This window comes from Rhinatrema bivittatum, chromosome 3 (genome assembly GCF_901001135.1).
Source record: "Rhinatrema bivittatum chromosome 3, aRhiBiv1.1, whole genome shotgun sequence".
Lineage (NCBI taxonomy): Eukaryota > Metazoa > Chordata > Amphibia > Gymnophiona > Rhinatrematidae > Rhinatrema > Rhinatrema bivittatum.
In genome coordinates this window covers 48,341,839-48,359,075 of record NC_042617.1, presented here as the reverse complement: position 1 = coordinate 48,359,075, position 17,237 = coordinate 48,341,839, and the positions used below count along the sequence as shown (strand labels likewise).

The window sequence follows — 17,237 nt, the reverse complement described above, 5'->3', positions numbered from 1 at the left end:
TACTGCATAAACCAAATACATTATACTATGCGGTTTACATAAGCATATGTATATCATCAAATACAAAACTTAATTAAAAAATAAAACAAAATATATATGGAAACACATAAAATAACAGTAAAATACATATCCAAAACATTCACACTAACTCCACAGAATCCTATCATAATCTCAGCTGATACATTTAAATATTATCAAAAGCTTCAGAAAATCAAAAGGTGTAATAAACCTTAATATCTGATATAACACTCAAATCCTTAGGCAAGGAGTTCCATAAAACTGGGCCTATGATAGAAAAGGTTCACAAATGTGTTCTTACTATTGGATGCTCCTTTTATTGAAGGAACAACTAGCAAAACATCCTTTTGTAATCTTTAATTTCTGGTTGGCGAGTACCAGGATAGCAACTCGGTCAAATAAGAGAGTCTTTGACCAGAGATAGCCTTAAAGACCAATATAAAAACTTTGATTCTTTGCTGAAGTGGAAGCAAGTGCAACTGCACAGCTGAAATAAGCCGTGTGGCAGCGTTTTGAAGTAGTTGAATTGCTATAATCAATCATGGACAGCAAAAATGCGAGATTTACATTTCTAAAATCATTCACAGATAATATATAATGTAAATGTTGTAATAAAGTGCAACTTTAAAAAGCCTGCCCATGTTAACTTATGGATATGAGATAAATCAGAAAGATTAGAATCAAAAGGGAGATGGTCCAACAGGACAGATTTATTTAGATTTTTATATTCTGCTTTTCACACTTTTTTATTCAGCACTTCAAAGCAGATTACATTCCGGTTTTTCCCTATCCCCAAAGACCTTACAATCTATATTTGTACCTGAAGCAATGGAGCAACAGTGGGACTGCTGTAACTACTAGGCTGCTACTCCACTCTCTTTGCCCCTTCTTGCCATTATTTTTAAATTTTGGAAACGAGGCTAGTTGGACTTTCAGTGTTTTCATAGCAATTCTTTTAATCTTAAGAATCCTCTCCATGTCCGCGCTGCCAGATCTGTGGAGATTGGTGTGTTGCATAAGATTTTTGTTATTGTGCTGTTCATGAACACGCACTTCCTAGAAAGCAGGTTCCTTTATTCCTGGTGAAATTCTCATTAACATTTTTTGGTTTGTTTTGATGTATTTAGTTTTCTCAGCTTGCTGCTCTAACCACTATGCTGCTACTCCACTCCCATTTAAAGTTGTAATAAAGGAAATCCCAGCAGATTCTAGGCTCTTCATCAGTTGTATATGTATCGACAGGGCTCTCTGGTACTAGAGAAAGTTGGAAAATGCAAGCTGCATTAATGTTCACACCCAGATATTTTTTCTAGCTAAAGATGCTGTAAAGTTTAATATAGGAATATTTTTTGTAAAAGAGATTTCCAGTTATGAAATGAACACTGCTACACTTTGGTGCATCATGTGTTACAGAAACACAAACTGTGATAGCAGTTCAGGGCTCTTAAATACATCTAGGGGGCCCAGTTTCATTCCAATGCAATGCCTTGGATCCTTGCTGATCTTTGGTTTTCCCCTCATTTCTTCAGACTTTCTTGAATTCTGTTACCATTTTTGTCTCCTCATCTCCATTGTGAGGCCATTCCATGATTGCCCTATCCTGTCCTTTCTGAGCTTGCACCTGAGTCTCTCATTGAAACCTCATATATTTCTTGAACATTATTCATCTGAGAGAGGATTGCTGGTGCTATTTATTCATATTTTTCCTTCTCTGTTTTCCACTAGGATATACATATTTAGGACCTCGACTCTCATATGTGTTTTGGTGTAGGACCTGCATCATTTTGGTAGCCTGTTTCTCTGAACTGTCTCCAGCCTGTCCACATCCTTTTGGAGGAATGAGACTCCAGAATGGGGGACACTATTCTTGGTGAAGTTTTATCAGTGCTCTGTACAGAGGCAGTATCACATCCTTTTTTTTTTTTTTTTTTTTTTCTGGTCATCCCTCTGACTCTGGCCACCACCTTATTGCACTATTTTTGCTACCTTGAGATCCTCACGTGTTCACCCTAAACTCTATCTTCTGGTTAGTGTACATCAATATCTTCCCTCCACTTCCTCTCATCGTGCACTGCGTCCTTGAATATCTGCATCCCAAATGCATTACTCCAGTTTATTTCAATGAATAGAAACATAGAAACATAGAAATGACGGCAGAAGAAGACCAAATGGCCCATCCAGTCTGCCCAGCAAGCTTCACACACTTTTTTCTCTCATACTTATCTGTTTCTCTTAGCTCTTGGTTCTATTTCCTTTCCACCCCCACCATTAATGTAGAAAGCAGTGATGGAGCTGCATCCAAGTGAATATCTAGCTGATAAGTTAGGGGTAGTAGGGGTAGTAACCACCGCAATAAGCAAGCTACACCCATGCTTATTTGTTTTACTTAACTACCAGGCAGTTGACCACTCCCCAAATGTTCTTAAATCACTTCTTTTTCTGTCCACTCCCTCAGGCGTGTCCACTGTTGCAGACTTTACTATAATTTTGTGCAGATAGTTTTAGCTGTCAAAAATTGCTTGTTTGTTTGATTAGCTCTTATTTAAAATAGTTTGTCAAAGCAATCATTTACAGAAAGAAATAAATGAAGTTATAAGAAATCTAACAAAGTAGTTGGGTAGAGAAGGTACTTTTCTGAGAAGGCTCTGGAATATTTTAATTTGTGAACTTTCAGAACTAGTAATAATATTAGCCCAAGATGGTGTCTGAACAGTAGGCTGTGTGAAAGGAGTGCTCCAGAATTTGACTGAATTTCCCCGAAAAAAAATGCCGCACACCAAGAGGAAGGGGAGAATCTGAGTGGAGACCCCGTCTAGAATGGCTCCTACCTCCTCACGGTTATCAATCGGGAGTTTCTTCTCACCGAGTAACGCTAGAAACCTGGGAGAAGTGCCCGATGCCAGCGTTGATGTGGAGCAAACACTGACTCCGCTGGACCTAAACATCTCGTTAAGCCCTGGGGCTCCCGTGATGCCTCTGCCGCCTCATCTCGCACAAACCCCGGATTTGGGTTTGAAAGGCCAACCAGAGCAGTCAGAATTTCCTGACCCCATCGAGGGAAATCTGAAGGAAGAAGGAGCGAGACCTAAGGACAGGGGAGATGGTGGAGATCCTCTGACCTCGACGCCGGAGGAGCAGAATGGACGGGCGGCCGCCCCCATTACGAGGCAGGAACGCAGTCTGCAAGGAACAGTGAGTTCAAACGCTATCTCGAGCGAATCACAGACACCTATAATAACTCTGGAAAATATATGGTATGTTTTAATGGACTTAAAAGTATCCATAGAGAGTTTAGACACACAGAATTGTGTGCTACAGATAGATCCAATCGTCACCGTACATAATGAGAAATTGCAAGGCCTTGAAAATCGGGTTGGTCAGGTGGAAAAAGTTCAGGTTGGATTGATCCAAGGTGAATTGGTAAACAGCAGGAATATTGAGACTATGGAAAACCAAGCAAGATATAACTTAAGAATTCTCAATTTCCCAAGCGTGAAGCTTATGTCTCCCTATGAGCAATATAAGAAATATCTGATGGAAATCTTAATGTGAACCGGAGGATATACCTCCAATAGCAAAGATTTTCTTTGTGTCATTGGGGAAAATAGAGAACAAAGAGCCTCAAAAAAGTGATATACAACAAAATGATCTGAGTAATATCACTGCTTTTTTGGAACAAACTATGGCTGAACAAGTTGAACATCGCGGAACTTTATGCGTAAGATTTGTACAGGCATCTGACAGAGATAACATTTTAAAATTAGCTCTTAGAAATAGAGATAAGCTGTACTTAGGACAAAAAACTTGGACATACTCCGATATAACAAGAGCTACACAAGTACGAAGGAGAAATTTTCTTCAAATGAGCCAAGAGACTAGAAACCTCAGGGCACAGATTACAATTTATTATCCTAGTAAGTGCGTAGTGAAATTCCAGAATGAAAGGTTTGTGTTTTTAGAACCGCTTGAGTTGCGTAAATTTCTTGATGCTAGATTACCTAAAGGCATCACTGAATCCTGATCAAGGGAAATGTATATATGTGTTACTTTACCTACTAATTGCATTTATGGTTTTTCTTTTATTTGTTCAATTGTTTAACATCTTGGATCCCTCAATTACTTTATAACAGGGGTATTGCCTCAAATATAGGCTGGAAAATTTGGATTATATTACTTGTAAAATTATATTTTTGAGTTGATTATATATGGAACAGCCTTGGTATTACTGATGTTAAATGTATAATTGTTACCTATTCGGTGACACACTGTTGTTGCTGTCTATGATGATTAAATGCATAAATAAAAAATATATATAATATATATTAGCATATTAACGAGAGCATGGTTGTCTAAAGGTTTTTCTTTGTTTTTTTAAGGGGAGTGAGTATTAATGTACTCAGACATGAAGCTGAATTTTATGGAATCACTCCTCTTGGTAAGTTTGCCTTGTTTTATATTGTTTTGTATCCTTGTACAATTTTACCCTTAGAGTATTCTTAGGACATATTAATATAAATTCTAATGGCCAGCAGTCCTAGTACCAAAACAATGCGCATATGCGTTTTTACCTCCTCCCCTTCCCAGCACTGTCACAGTGTTCACATTTACTAAGATGGCTGTGACAAGAGCTTGTTTTTAAATGCCAGACTCTTCCTTCCTCTTCACTGTGAAGGTCCAAAAGCAGCAACAACTGTGATCCTGCCAAAGGAGTGTGTCAGACGTCCATTGTTTGTTACTAACAGTATGGATAGATGGGATGGAAAGAGGCCCCAGCGCTTTGGTGGTGAAAAAGAGAGGAGCTGGGTGGGCAATATAAGACAGTGGAGGGGTAGGATCGAGCAGTAGCATTGATTAGGGGATGGAGAAGGGAAAACAGAAAGACGAAATAAATGTAGGAAAGAAAGAGGAAAAGCAAAGGAGAACAGACTTTTTAAAATAATTTCAATGGCATAGAATTGTGAATCTCATTTTCCTGTTCGTACCCCAGATCAGTCCAGACTCCTGGGTTTTGCTTCCCTGCCAGCAGAAGGAGACAGAAGAAAAGCTTTACTGATACTGTTGCTTAATCTAGAGTGCCACCTGCAGTCCCTCTTTATTTCTCTGTCTCCAGCAGATGGTGGAGGTTTAAAACCTGTAGTCTGAAGTTTAGATGTTCAATCCTTCTTTTTTTTTTTTTTTATACAGGAGTTTCCTCCTAGGGGGTGGATAGGTCCTGGGTGGGGGCCATCCTCCCTGGATGAGGTGGATGAGCACGGGGTTGGTGATCCTTGGTGTGGCTTGTCCCTGGACACTAATGGGGTTAAGATTAGCTGATGATCCAGTTCCTACAATCCTCGGGAACCAACTGCAGCATTCAGGAAAGTACTTTGTTTTGTTTTTATTTGTAAAGTTAAAAAAGAAGAGATAAATCCTGACAGGTGGCTTGGAGAAGGATTCTAGACTCTGGCGGGCCCTATGATTGATCTGTGATCACACCCAGACACAGGTGAGAGTCTGTGGTAGCTGGGGGTCCCAGTGTTGGCAAGACTGCAGTGGGAAGCAAGTAAGAGGCAGTGTGTGAGTTGCATATGCCGCCAGCCTAGGATCGCAGCAAGGCGGGAATACTCTCACTCGTCATCCATGCGGCTTTGAGTGTGCGCTGCATGTCCAGAGGAGAGGGCAGCTCGGACGATATATGCTTCATTTTTGGCACATAAAACTTAGGTGTGTAATAGTGCTGACTCTGATTTGGCGCATAAAAGACCATTGTAGTCATTGGAAGCTGCCATAGATTCTTTTCTCAGGAACAGCAGACATCTTGGCATGCATCCAGGGCAGCATGAGAGACTCCTGGAAAGGCAAGGGATTCTCCCCTCCTCTCATCGCAGGCCATGCAGAGTTTGGCGGTGAGGCAGGAAGCCTCTGAAGATGAGGCCTGGAAGCATGATGATTCTGGGAATTCGCAGGCCTTTTTCCTCAGATTTTGTGGTACTTCTCTACAAAGCCTATCTGGCTAGAATAGGCAGTGGGGGAGCAGCAGCCTCATCCCCGGGGTCAGCGGAAAAGTGGTGCATGACCTGCAAAACAGCCCAAGGTGACTAGCCAGAAGGCATCAGCTAATACCTGGAGGGTGCTTGGCTTGGGTGGGCTGCAGGGCAGTCCCATAGAGGAGTCTGAGGGAATGATGGGCCGAGAGATGAGTCACCGGGGGTGGACTCCACTCAGGATATTTCAGATCTGTAGGAGGGGCCGGTGGCCAAAGGGGATGACCCTAAACTGGTTTGACTGTTTCACCGAGAGCTAGGCATTAAGCTTCCTCTGGAAGAGTCGGACCAGGAAGGTGTGGATCCCATCATGGATAGCTTGAGAGGTCTGGCTAGAGCCTTTTCCTTCCACAAGTTGGTAAAGAAGTTGTTCATCAGGGACACACCCTGGGACCGGTCTGAAAGTTGGAACGGCACTGGTGAAGTGGTACCTGTTAGCAGCGAAGACACTCTTATGGCTGGATTTTAAAAGCCCTATGCGTGCAAATTCTGGCCTTTACACATGGGGCCGGGCCTTTTGCGCACCGGACGAATTTTTGAAGAGGCCTGGCCACACGCATAAAGGCCAGTACGTGAATAAGTGCCGGACCTCTTCGAAAGGGTGTGGCGGGGAGGGGCAATGCGGTGGAGTGGGCCGGGACAGTGCTATGATTGGCTGGCCCGAAGACTCGTGCGCTGGCAGCTTACTGGCGCGCGCAACTTACTTCAGTTTGGGAGCTGAAGTAAATTGCGAAACAAAAAAGCAAAAAAGAAGGTTGGGTTTAGGGGTTGGAGAAGAGAAGAGGGAAGGAGTTTAAGTAGGGGGGGGGGGGTAGGGAAGTTCCCTCCCAGTCCGCTCTTTAATTGAAGTAGACTGGGAGAGAACTGGGGACTGCCGGAATGCATCGCCACGTGGAGGTTGCATAATTTCTTCCCCCCCCCCCCCATTGCACACGCCGCCTGCACATATGCGTGCACTTTATAAAATCTATCCCTTAATTTTTTGATGCTTCTGAAGGTAGACGCCTCAGTTTCAGCAGTGACCTGGAAGAATAATAAAAAAAATAAAAACAACCATGCGCTGAAAAATGGGACTGTTGGTTTCACCACAGAGGACCAAATGCTGGAAGTTCGCCTCAAGGTTTTTTGAGGTTTCTGCTTTGGGTATCTGGGCTGCAATATGCAGCAATTTGATGTAGAGAGCTTGTTTGCGCTGGGTTCAGCAGTTACAAGCAAAATAAACATCATCTTCATTCTCCATAAAGTAGGCGAAGCGCTTGGAGACAGCGGTAGCCTATGTGGTGGGTACACTATATGACTTAAGTAGGACGTCATCCTGAATTATGTCAGCAGTTTCAAACAGGAGGCTGCTATGGTTAAGAAACTGGTCTACCGTTGCTTGGTCAAAGTCTCAGATGCTCTTCTGTTCAAGGACAAGCTATTGTTCAGGGAGGATTGAGAGTAACTGGTGAAGCATCTGAGAGAGTTCAAGGGGAATAAATTGCAGGAGGACAAGCTGAAGGGGGAAAAGAAATCCTTTTCAGTCTATTCGCGTTTTATGGACTATAGGAGATGTCGGCAGAGCAGATGCCCTTTGGCTGTACAAAGGCAAAGCTCGGACAGGACCCAGTCCTTTCAAGGTGGACAGGATCCAACTTAAGATACCCCTGGTTGGGAAAACAGGGGAGCTAAGTCTTCGCAAGGAAGCAAGGCTGATTCACACTTCTCTTATGGATGTTCCAGGACAATTAGCCATCTTTTATGTGGAGTGGTCCAAAATCACAATGGACCAGGGTGTCGTAAAAGTGATAAAAGATAGCTACTCATTAGAATTTGCTTGCTGGGTATGGTAAGCCTACATTCTCCTTTTATGCTTCCCACACCACGGCACAGTGGAACACTTGTGGCAGGAACAGGGAAAATGTCAGTGTTCATTTATTTTGTGGTCCTGAAAAAAGAGGGGACATTCAGTCCTTATTTGGGATTTAAAAAATGTGACTGGTGTTCAGAGGGCCACTGTTTTGTTTAGAAATGTGACATTCAGGGGGCGCTCTTGAGAAGCGACCAAGATGGCCGCTTGAGCCTGTAGCTCTGCTCGACTGCATTTCTTATTGAAGGGAGGAAAGCCATATGAACACAATTATCCTTTTTATTACTTCATTAAATCCGCACAGACTCGATGGCATCCAATAAGGCCAGTAAGATTGAGGCAGCATTCGCCGCGATGTCCGGTTCCAAGAGGGCAAAACCAGATCTGCCATCGCCTGACAAGGCCCCACCACCAAAAGTAATGGTGTTGGCTGACCTGGTATTTATAGAGCTTAAACAACTTAAAGATTTAATTCAAGTAAATATTGAAACCACGACTGCTATTCGGGGAGACTTACAGAACATGTCGATGCGTCTGGACTGTTCCAAAACCGAATTGATGATGTAGAATCTCAATGGTGTCATTATTGCTTGCGACCGTGCCTGTACCGCGACTTTCACAAGACGTAGAAAAGCTACAACAGGCCATCGACGATTTGTCTAATCGGAATAGGAGAAGATTTATCTAATCTGAACAGGAGAACACCTTCCGGTATATCTGGGTATACCGGAAGGTGCGGAACTGATTCCTACCTTCCTGTGCATGGAATTTGATCATCTGTTTGAGCTCGAGCGAGCTCATAGAATTCCCTCCCGACCCTTACGGAATTCCAAATATCCTAGACCCGTCATTTTCAAAGTCCTTCGATACCCGCAAGTCTTGAAAATTTTTGCTGCTGCTCGCACGCAGGCCCCGATAATGTATCAAGGGCATACCCTCCCAGATCTGGCAAAATCAACGGAAGGCTTTTCTAGCGCTGTGGCCAAGATTACAAGCATTGGGAAGGCTTTTCTAGCGCTGTGGCCAAGATTACAAGCATTGGGAGCAAAATATGACCTTCTATATCCAGCACAAATGAAGGTTACCTGCCATAACCAAACGAAGATATTTCACACAACAAAGGATTTTGAAGGTTTTCTTCAGTCATTTGAACATGCACAACTCATGGTCACTTGAAACACTATACAGTGAGAAAGGGACACTAAACTAAATTGACTCTCTGCCGATCAGGCGTATTTGGCTAAACTGCCATTGTGACTCATTTATCCATTTTCTTTCTCCATCCCTTTTTCTTTTTAATTTCTTTTCTTTACCGGTAAGCTATGTAAGTGTCTGTGTAAGTAACCAGGCATTCTTCTTACTTATATGTACAAGCCTCCTGACCCCCACAAGACTTGCCAAAAGTCCAGCGGGGGTCCAGGAACGACCTCCTGCACTCGAATCGTGTTGTCGTAATGCAAAATGGCGCCGGCCATTTTGCATTTTGCAAGGGCGGGGAGGGGTGGTCCGGCGGGCGGGGCGGAGCTGGAGGCCGCTGTTACAACGGCCATTTGCTGCTATGCCGGGGAATCGTGCGCTGCAACTTTCACCAGCTCAGGAGCTGGCGTAAGTTCGAAAACAAAATGATAAAAAGGTAGGGCCTTCAAAAGGGTCAGGGAAGAGGGAGGGGGAGGGTAGGTAGGGGGGAAGGAAAGTTCCCTCCTAGTCTGCTCCTTAATTGGAGCAGACTGGGAGGGAACTGGGGGAACCTCGATCTCATCACCACGCATAAACTGGGAAAATCTGCCCCCCCCCCTTGCGTGCGCCAGCCTGGATTTTATAACGTGTGTGCCGGCGCGCACATTTTATAAAATTGAACGTCCATGTGTGCGCACATATTTTTTTTAAAAATCTACCTGTAAGTTGTCAACTGATCTTTTTGAAGAAAAGTTAGTGGATTTGATTCAGTCCATTGAAACTTTCCGTCAGGAATTAAAACAACTAAAATTGAAGAAATTCAAATGGGATGAAAATGATTGTTAATGTTTGTATACCCTTGATTACAAAAGTGTTTCCTTTGATACCTCCTCTGAGCGGTCTTCAAATGATGATGTATGCCCATGGTTTGTAACTTTTTTGGCAGATCAAGGTCACAGCACAAGGTCCACGTAATATGGCAATTTAATTTAATTTTACATTTAATTTTACATTCTGAGTCTCGAGGCCAGTCTGCACAGGATGTTTGTGAGAGAGGTAATTTGACCTCAGAGTCAGTGTCCCGATGTGTCATGAATTTATTACTCTTATCGAGGAAGATCTCTTTCAGAAGGCTCTGTCCTTTTTTTCTTTTTTTTATCCTACCCTGAAATATGACCCCTTTGATTTATGGATCAGTATGTATTGATTTATGAGAACTGTGAAATTAAAGTGGTTCTTTCATGATAAAAATGCATCTGGTTCTATGGTTTCCATTAAATTCACATGGATCCTTTAATTTTGGCTTCTGAATACCTTGCTGAACGTGATCTAACCAGACTAGAATCGTAGAGACAAGCTGTATGGTATAATAATTTGACATCTTTAGAATGGAAAGCCATTTGTTCTCTTTCAATGGATTTAGAGTATAGTCATAAAACTAGCTGACAAAGGTTGGTGTACGGTTATATTGGATCTAGAGGCATATGTGAGTGAGTTCCTTTGTCAGTTATCATATGTAATGTTATTTGAAATTACCTGGTGATCCTAGTTCAGAATTGATGAATGAAGTTTCAAGGGTGGTGTCAAGGGGATCTATATCTAGCAAGAACATCACTGAGAAGGAAGCTGAATTTTTGATGGACATGTATCCCATTACTCCGACCTTCTATATTCTGCCCAAAATATATGTTGGAAACACATCCCCCTGAAAGACCAATTGTGATAGGTATTTGTTCCATATTGGAACCCTTGTCAGTGTTTGTCGGCAAATTGTTTTGCCCTTTTGTGCCTCAGGCTAGATACAATGTATGTGACTCTTCACATTTTATAGAAATCTTAGAAGGGTTATTGGATATGACGGATGTTTAATTAGTGACTCTTGATATTGAGTCACTGTACTCATCCTGCAAATGGAGGCAATTCAGATTATTGATGAAACTTTGGATAGGAGATACCCTTCTTTTGTGGTAGAATTTGCAACCTTGTCCCTTACAAGAAATTTCTTTGTGTCAGGGTGAATATTTTTCAGCAAGTGAAGGATACAGCTATGGGGGCCACTGTGGTCCCCAATATACAGTAGCTTGCTTGTATGTTTCAAGTTTTGAATCCTATTTTCTGTATACATCTTCTTTCTGGTCCCAGATAGTGGTGTGGATACACTACATCGATGAGATTTTTTTGGTGTGGCGTGGCACGGAGTAGTCTTTATTTCATTTCCTGTCATGTTTGAATGCACTTGATATTAATGCATTTTTCTCACACCGTACATATGGAACATGTTTTTTACTTGCAGATGTGGGTTTCACGATGGGCGAGATTTTTCACAAGTATTTTTAGGAAACCTACTGATTATAACTTGCTTCCTCGATTTGACAGCTGTCATCTGCATCGGATGAAAAAGAACATTCCCGTCAGCCATTTTTTTTTGGCTGCGTCGAGTTTGTTCTAGGCTTGATGAATTTAAGTTGCAGTCTAAGCTGATGAGGCAATCGTTTCTAGAATGTGGTTATCCCAGGAAAGTTGTTATAAAAAAAAAAAAGCCTCACAACTCTAGTTAAAAACTCTCCTTGTTTATCACTGTATTTATAAAATTTTAATCTAGTAAATTTAAGAGCTTTACCAATCATCAGTTTCTTTTTTTTTAATTTTCTCTTTATTGATTTTTAAACATTTACAAAGCATACATATCTTTCCACAGAAACTCAGTAATCTTGCCAATATTACATCTGTTTTTAACACAAACAATTAAATTTAAATAATATTTAACCACAATCTGTTTTTGTGGGGGTGGAGAAGTTTAAGGGAGAAATTTACACCATAGAAAAATAATAGAAGATATAGGCTTCACAGGGATTAATAATATTTATCCTTCATTACTATTGTCTGAGATGTTCACAGTATTATCTCTAGGGGAGGATGTTAATAAGCTCCTTTTCCTAGTATCAAGAAACATTCTTAATTGCTCTGGGGCAAAAAAAATATAGACGTCTTTATTATACGTTACTACGCATTTGCACAGGTATCTTAGAAGAAACTTAGCTCCAATAGCGACACATTCCTGTCTCATCAACAAAAAAGCTTTTCTCCTCTCCTGTGTTATTTTTGCCATATCCGGGAAAATTTGTACAGGATGTCCCAGAAAATTTTCACCCATATGTTGGAAATAATATCTCATAAGCAGACTTACATCACTCTCCGTTATCAAAGAAACAAGTAAGGTTGATCTTTTTACTATTTCACATGAGGACTCTAAAAACTCTGTCAAATTTCCAATATCTAGCTGCTGTTGTTGCATAGCTTCCCCTCCTCTCTTAAATGAAAGAAAGTACACTTTATTAAACGATGGTAAACTTTCATTTGGTATTCTCAATACTTCTATTAGGTACTTTTTTAGAGTTACTCGAGGCATTTCACCAATGACCCTTGGGAAGTTTAGAACTCTCAAATTTAGTCTTCTCATTTTATTCTCCATGATTTCTAGCTTTCTAGTCACAGTTTATTTGTCCTGAATTAACTTTGCACAAACATTCTGCGTTTCCTTTACTGATTTTTCTAAGACACCAATCTTATCTGCGTATTCTTTAAAACGACTATCTTGTTCTGACGAAATTCTGTCTATTTTACCAGATAATAGAAGCAATTGTTGAGAATAGCCCTTAAACATAGGGCGATATGATGCATGTAACTCCCACAGGGAGTCTAGAGTTACCATTACTGGTTTTGGGATGTCTTCCATTTCCAGGAGCTTTTGGAGCTCTAGCTGTCCTTCCAACGGGCGGACACTTACTTCTTCTCCCTCAGGAAAAGGTACCTCTCCACTCCTGAAGCCTGTCTTTGCTCTCACTATCGCTCCTCCAAAACCAGTCTCACCGGGCGCCATTGTTGATCGGGGGCCTTCTAGCTCAAAGGCTGCTCCCTCAGCATTGCAGGGTATACTCTTTGGTGTCCCCTCACTCGGCGACAGCACAGAGAGCTGACAGGATTCCGGCGCTTCCGGCATTCTCAGATCTGGGGGGCTTAGTGATGTCTCCCCAGATAGGTTCGCCGCTCCCAACTGCTTTCCATCAGCGGGTATTTCTGCACCCCCGATTGGATAAATTGCGGTCAGTTCAGGGATCGTTTTCTGGCCAGGCAGTGTTGAGGGCATTGAGGGATATACCCTCACTCTGCCCTTCCTTTTAGGAGGCATTCTAACAGCATATTACCAAAAAATGAAGAAAACAGGAACGGCCAGCTCCTCACTGCCGCTGCTCTCCTGCCGCCATCTTAACTCCACCCCTATCATCAGTTTCTAAAGATTGGAGCTCTCTCCGAGTTGCTTCTTACAGTCTTAATGTTTGAGATGAATCATTTTGTTTATGCAGACTTTCCAAAGCCCAAATTTGTCCATGAGAGCTTCGGCTTGTTTTTTTCCTTTCCTTATGGAGAAAGCTGGCAAAGCCAGTTATTCTTCCACACAGGTAATAAGCCTCCCAGTGCAGAGCAGGCTCATAATCCAACTTAGAGTTCTGGATATTATACTCCTTATTGGTCTTCTGAACTAAAGTTTGAATCTGTTTATTACCCATTAGGGGGAGGTGTTGAGTCTCTACGAAAATGACCGCACCTGATCAATCTGAAAAGAACTGGGTGATGATCAGTAATGGTGCTGGGTAAGATGTCGAAGCCTTGCATCAAGGGAAACAAATTAAGGGAGCAGAAAAATAATCTATCTTACTGTACATGTTATGTGTTGGAGAATAGTATGTATAATCTCGTTCACCCGGGTGATAGTATCTACAAATATCTACCAAGTATAGAGTGTCCATACGATCTTTAGTATGTACGAACAAATCATGTTTATCTTTAGGTGTAGAAGTTTTGTCTAAGGATGGATCAATAAAATAAAATTCTAGAAAAAATAGTTAATAAACAACTCTCAGAATACTTGGAAGACAATAATATTCTAGCACATTCACAATTCGGCTTTCGAAAATCATGAAACACCGAAGCACTATTAATCTCTTTAACAGACACCATCCTCTGGAACCTTAATAAAAAACAACCAGGCTTACTCATCCTAGACCTATCAGCTGCGTTCGACACGGTAAACCATGCAATTCTCATGGACAGACTAATCGACATCGGAATCAAAGGCACAGTCCTTAACTGGTTCAAGTCTTTCCTGCACAACAGATTCTACAAGGTCAAAATCAACAATTATGAATCACACCCAGTCTGCGCATCTCTAGGAGTTCCCCAAGGCTCTTCCCTATCCCCCACACTTTTCAACATTTATCTTCTTCCACTCTGCCAGCTCCTCTCTAAACTAAAACTAACATTCTACATCTATGCCGATGATGTACAAATTTTCCTACCAATCACAACTTCTCTACAAAATACACTAGAATTCTGGAACAAATGCCTCCAATCCATCAACAACCTTCTAATGAGCCTTAACCTAATTCTAAACACCAACAATACGGAAATACTTTTGATAACACAAGACGATAAACCTACAATGTCCAACTATAACAACAATCAACCACCCTTTTCAACTCAAGTCCGAAACCTTGGAGTCATCCTAGACAAACAATTAAATTTTAAAAAATTCATTAGTAATACCACAAAAGAAGGCTTCTTTAAACTACAAATCCTAAAACGGATTAGACCGCTCCTCTGTTTCCAAGACTATCGCACAGTTCTTCAAGCAATTATCTTCTCAAAAATCGACTACTGTAATTCTCTTCTACTTGGCCTCCCAACTAATACCATTAAACCCTTACAAATGCTCCAAAACGCATCAGCAAGAATTCTGTCCAAGACCAAAAAAAGAGAACATATTAAACCTGTATTAAAAAATTTACACTGGCTTCCAATTAAATATAGAATCACCTACAAAGTGTTAACTATCATACACAAATCCATACACAACCTCATTCCTCTGGACCTCAATATACCTTTTCAACTGCACATACCATCCAGACCGGTAAGAACAGCATATAGAAAATCTCTCTTCGCTCCACCAATCAAATCCTCTCTAAACAAAAGAGTTTTATCTACAGCAGGCCCAAAAGAGTGGAACTCCATACCACCAGAACTAAGACAAGAACAATGCCCAAACACTTTCAAAAAGAGACTAAAAACCTGGCTATTCGAACAAGCATTTGATTAAAGCCAAACAACTACTAGTTTCCTCACTAACATCCATCAGACTTTTCCCCCTCTTTTCCTAGTTCACTCCCTTGTTGTAATGTAATTGCATTCTTATATGCTTATTATTGTTTTAATGTAAACCGAAATGATATGTAACTTTGCTACATGAATTGTGGTATATAAAAATGTTAAATAAATAAATAAATGTCCAGAACTGACTATTGTATGGTATATCTTAACAGACAAATCGGGCAATCATACATGCAAGAAACATCATATCTTGGATTAACAGACTGGATAGGACCTAATACTTATGGGATTGCAAACTTTTGTACTTCACTAATGGTGGTTAAACTCAAGGAAAGCCATACTGTAGGAACTTCACTTTGAGATTCCACTTATGTGATATTGCATCCACTATATAATCATAGGTCCTCCGTTTGTCTGTTTTCATCTTTTCTTTGTTTTGAGTATGAAAAACATTATTATATTTATTGGATCAATATAAACCAAAGACACTTATCTAAAAACTTTCTGCCCGTGTTACTATTTAACTTTTATACCCGACACGACATGTGTTTCAGAAGATCTCCTTCCTCAGGGGCTAATAGGGCAATTTTCTCTACCTTAAATACAGAAAACACTTTTATTTATTTATTTATTTAAATTCTTTTAATATACCGGCGCTCAAGACCAGGTCTTATCGTACCGGTTTACAATAAACTAGGGGGTGAACCAGTTAACAATGAAAGCCAAAAAAGTTACATTATAACAGGGAATGTGGAACTGGGCTGTTAGAAAAAAGGATAGGTTAACAATTTCTAACTGGAGAGCAGAGCATATAAGCAGAAAGTAGGAGCTTGGTAAGTATTATATACAAATACATGGTAAGTATTATATACAAATTTACAAATTTACACAGTATATACGATTAGGTAAGTTATAAGAAAGTGCAGATTAGCCGAAAAACAGTTCCTTTAAGTTGCGGAATGAGGATGCAACCGTGGGGTATGGGACTGTGTGAGTGGCCCTGAGGCTTCTTTAAGGGTATGCTTGGGTGAACAGCCAAGTTTTTAATTTTTTTCTTAAAGTAATATGGCAATGTTCCTGGCGGAGATCAGGTGGGAGAGAGTTCCAGTGATGCGGACCGGCAATTGATAGTGCTCGTTTTTCAATGGCGTTGTGAAGAATGGATTTTTTGGGGGGAACCTGGAGGGAATCTCTGTATGCAGATCTGGTGGGTCTTGCAGAGGAGTGTGGTTTGAGGGGTATGGTGAGTTGGAGCGAGGATTCCTGAAATAAGGTTTTGTGGATAATAGTAAGTGTCTTGAAGAGAATTCTGTATCGGATGGGTAGCCAGGAAAATATTTTTAGAATCGGGGTGATGTGGTCCATGTGGCGAGTGTTTGTGAGGATCCTGGCTGCAGCGTTTTGCAGCATTTGAAGAGGTTTGGTAGAAGAGGCCAGAAGACCCAGCAACAGCGCATTACAGTAATCAATCTTTGAGAATAGTATGGCTTGAAGGACTGAACGGTAGTCGTGGAAGTGTAGGAGAGGTCTTAACTGTTTTAGTACCTGTAGTTTGTAAAAACCTTCTTTGGTGGTTTTCACTTCAGGAAAACATACTTGTTCCAGTAAAAATCAATTATGCTTAATATCTAAAGAAAGAAAACAGAAAAGCTTGTGTCTCTGTTAAAGTGTAAGGCAACAACAAATTTCAATCGGCGTCTTGGCGTTTCCAAGTTGGATCCGCCATTTTGTTAACCCTTATTTATATAACCCACCCCTTTGAAGAAGCTCGGCACTTATTCACGTACCAGCGTTTGTGCATGGCCGGGCCTTGTGCACTCCAGGCGACTTTTCGAAGAGGCCCAGCCACTCACGTAAACACCGGAATTTACGCGGTTAGGGCTTTGAAAATCCACCCTTAAATGTTCACTGATATCTACTGTGCTGTTCGTATCTCGCGCTCTAAAATGTGATAAAGGCTCATAGAAAATTACCCTGACCATGCCCCTTTTTCTCATCGCAAGTGT

At 41.1% G+C, this 17,237-nt stretch overlaps 1 protein-coding gene across 1 annotated transcript in view; it reads left to right on the top strand.

Annotated features, from left to right (window-relative positions):
• KCTD3 (potassium channel tetramerization domain containing 3) overlaps positions 1 to 17,237 on the top strand; it is a 355,533-nt gene that overhangs the window by 60,809 nt on the left and 277,487 nt on the right. Inside the window, exon 5 of the mRNA XM_029593200.1 lies at positions 4,395 to 4,453. Coding sequence (XP_029449060.1) covers positions 4,395 to 4,453 — 59 coding nt within the window. The remainder of the gene's footprint in view (positions 1 to 4,394; positions 4,454 to 17,237) is intronic.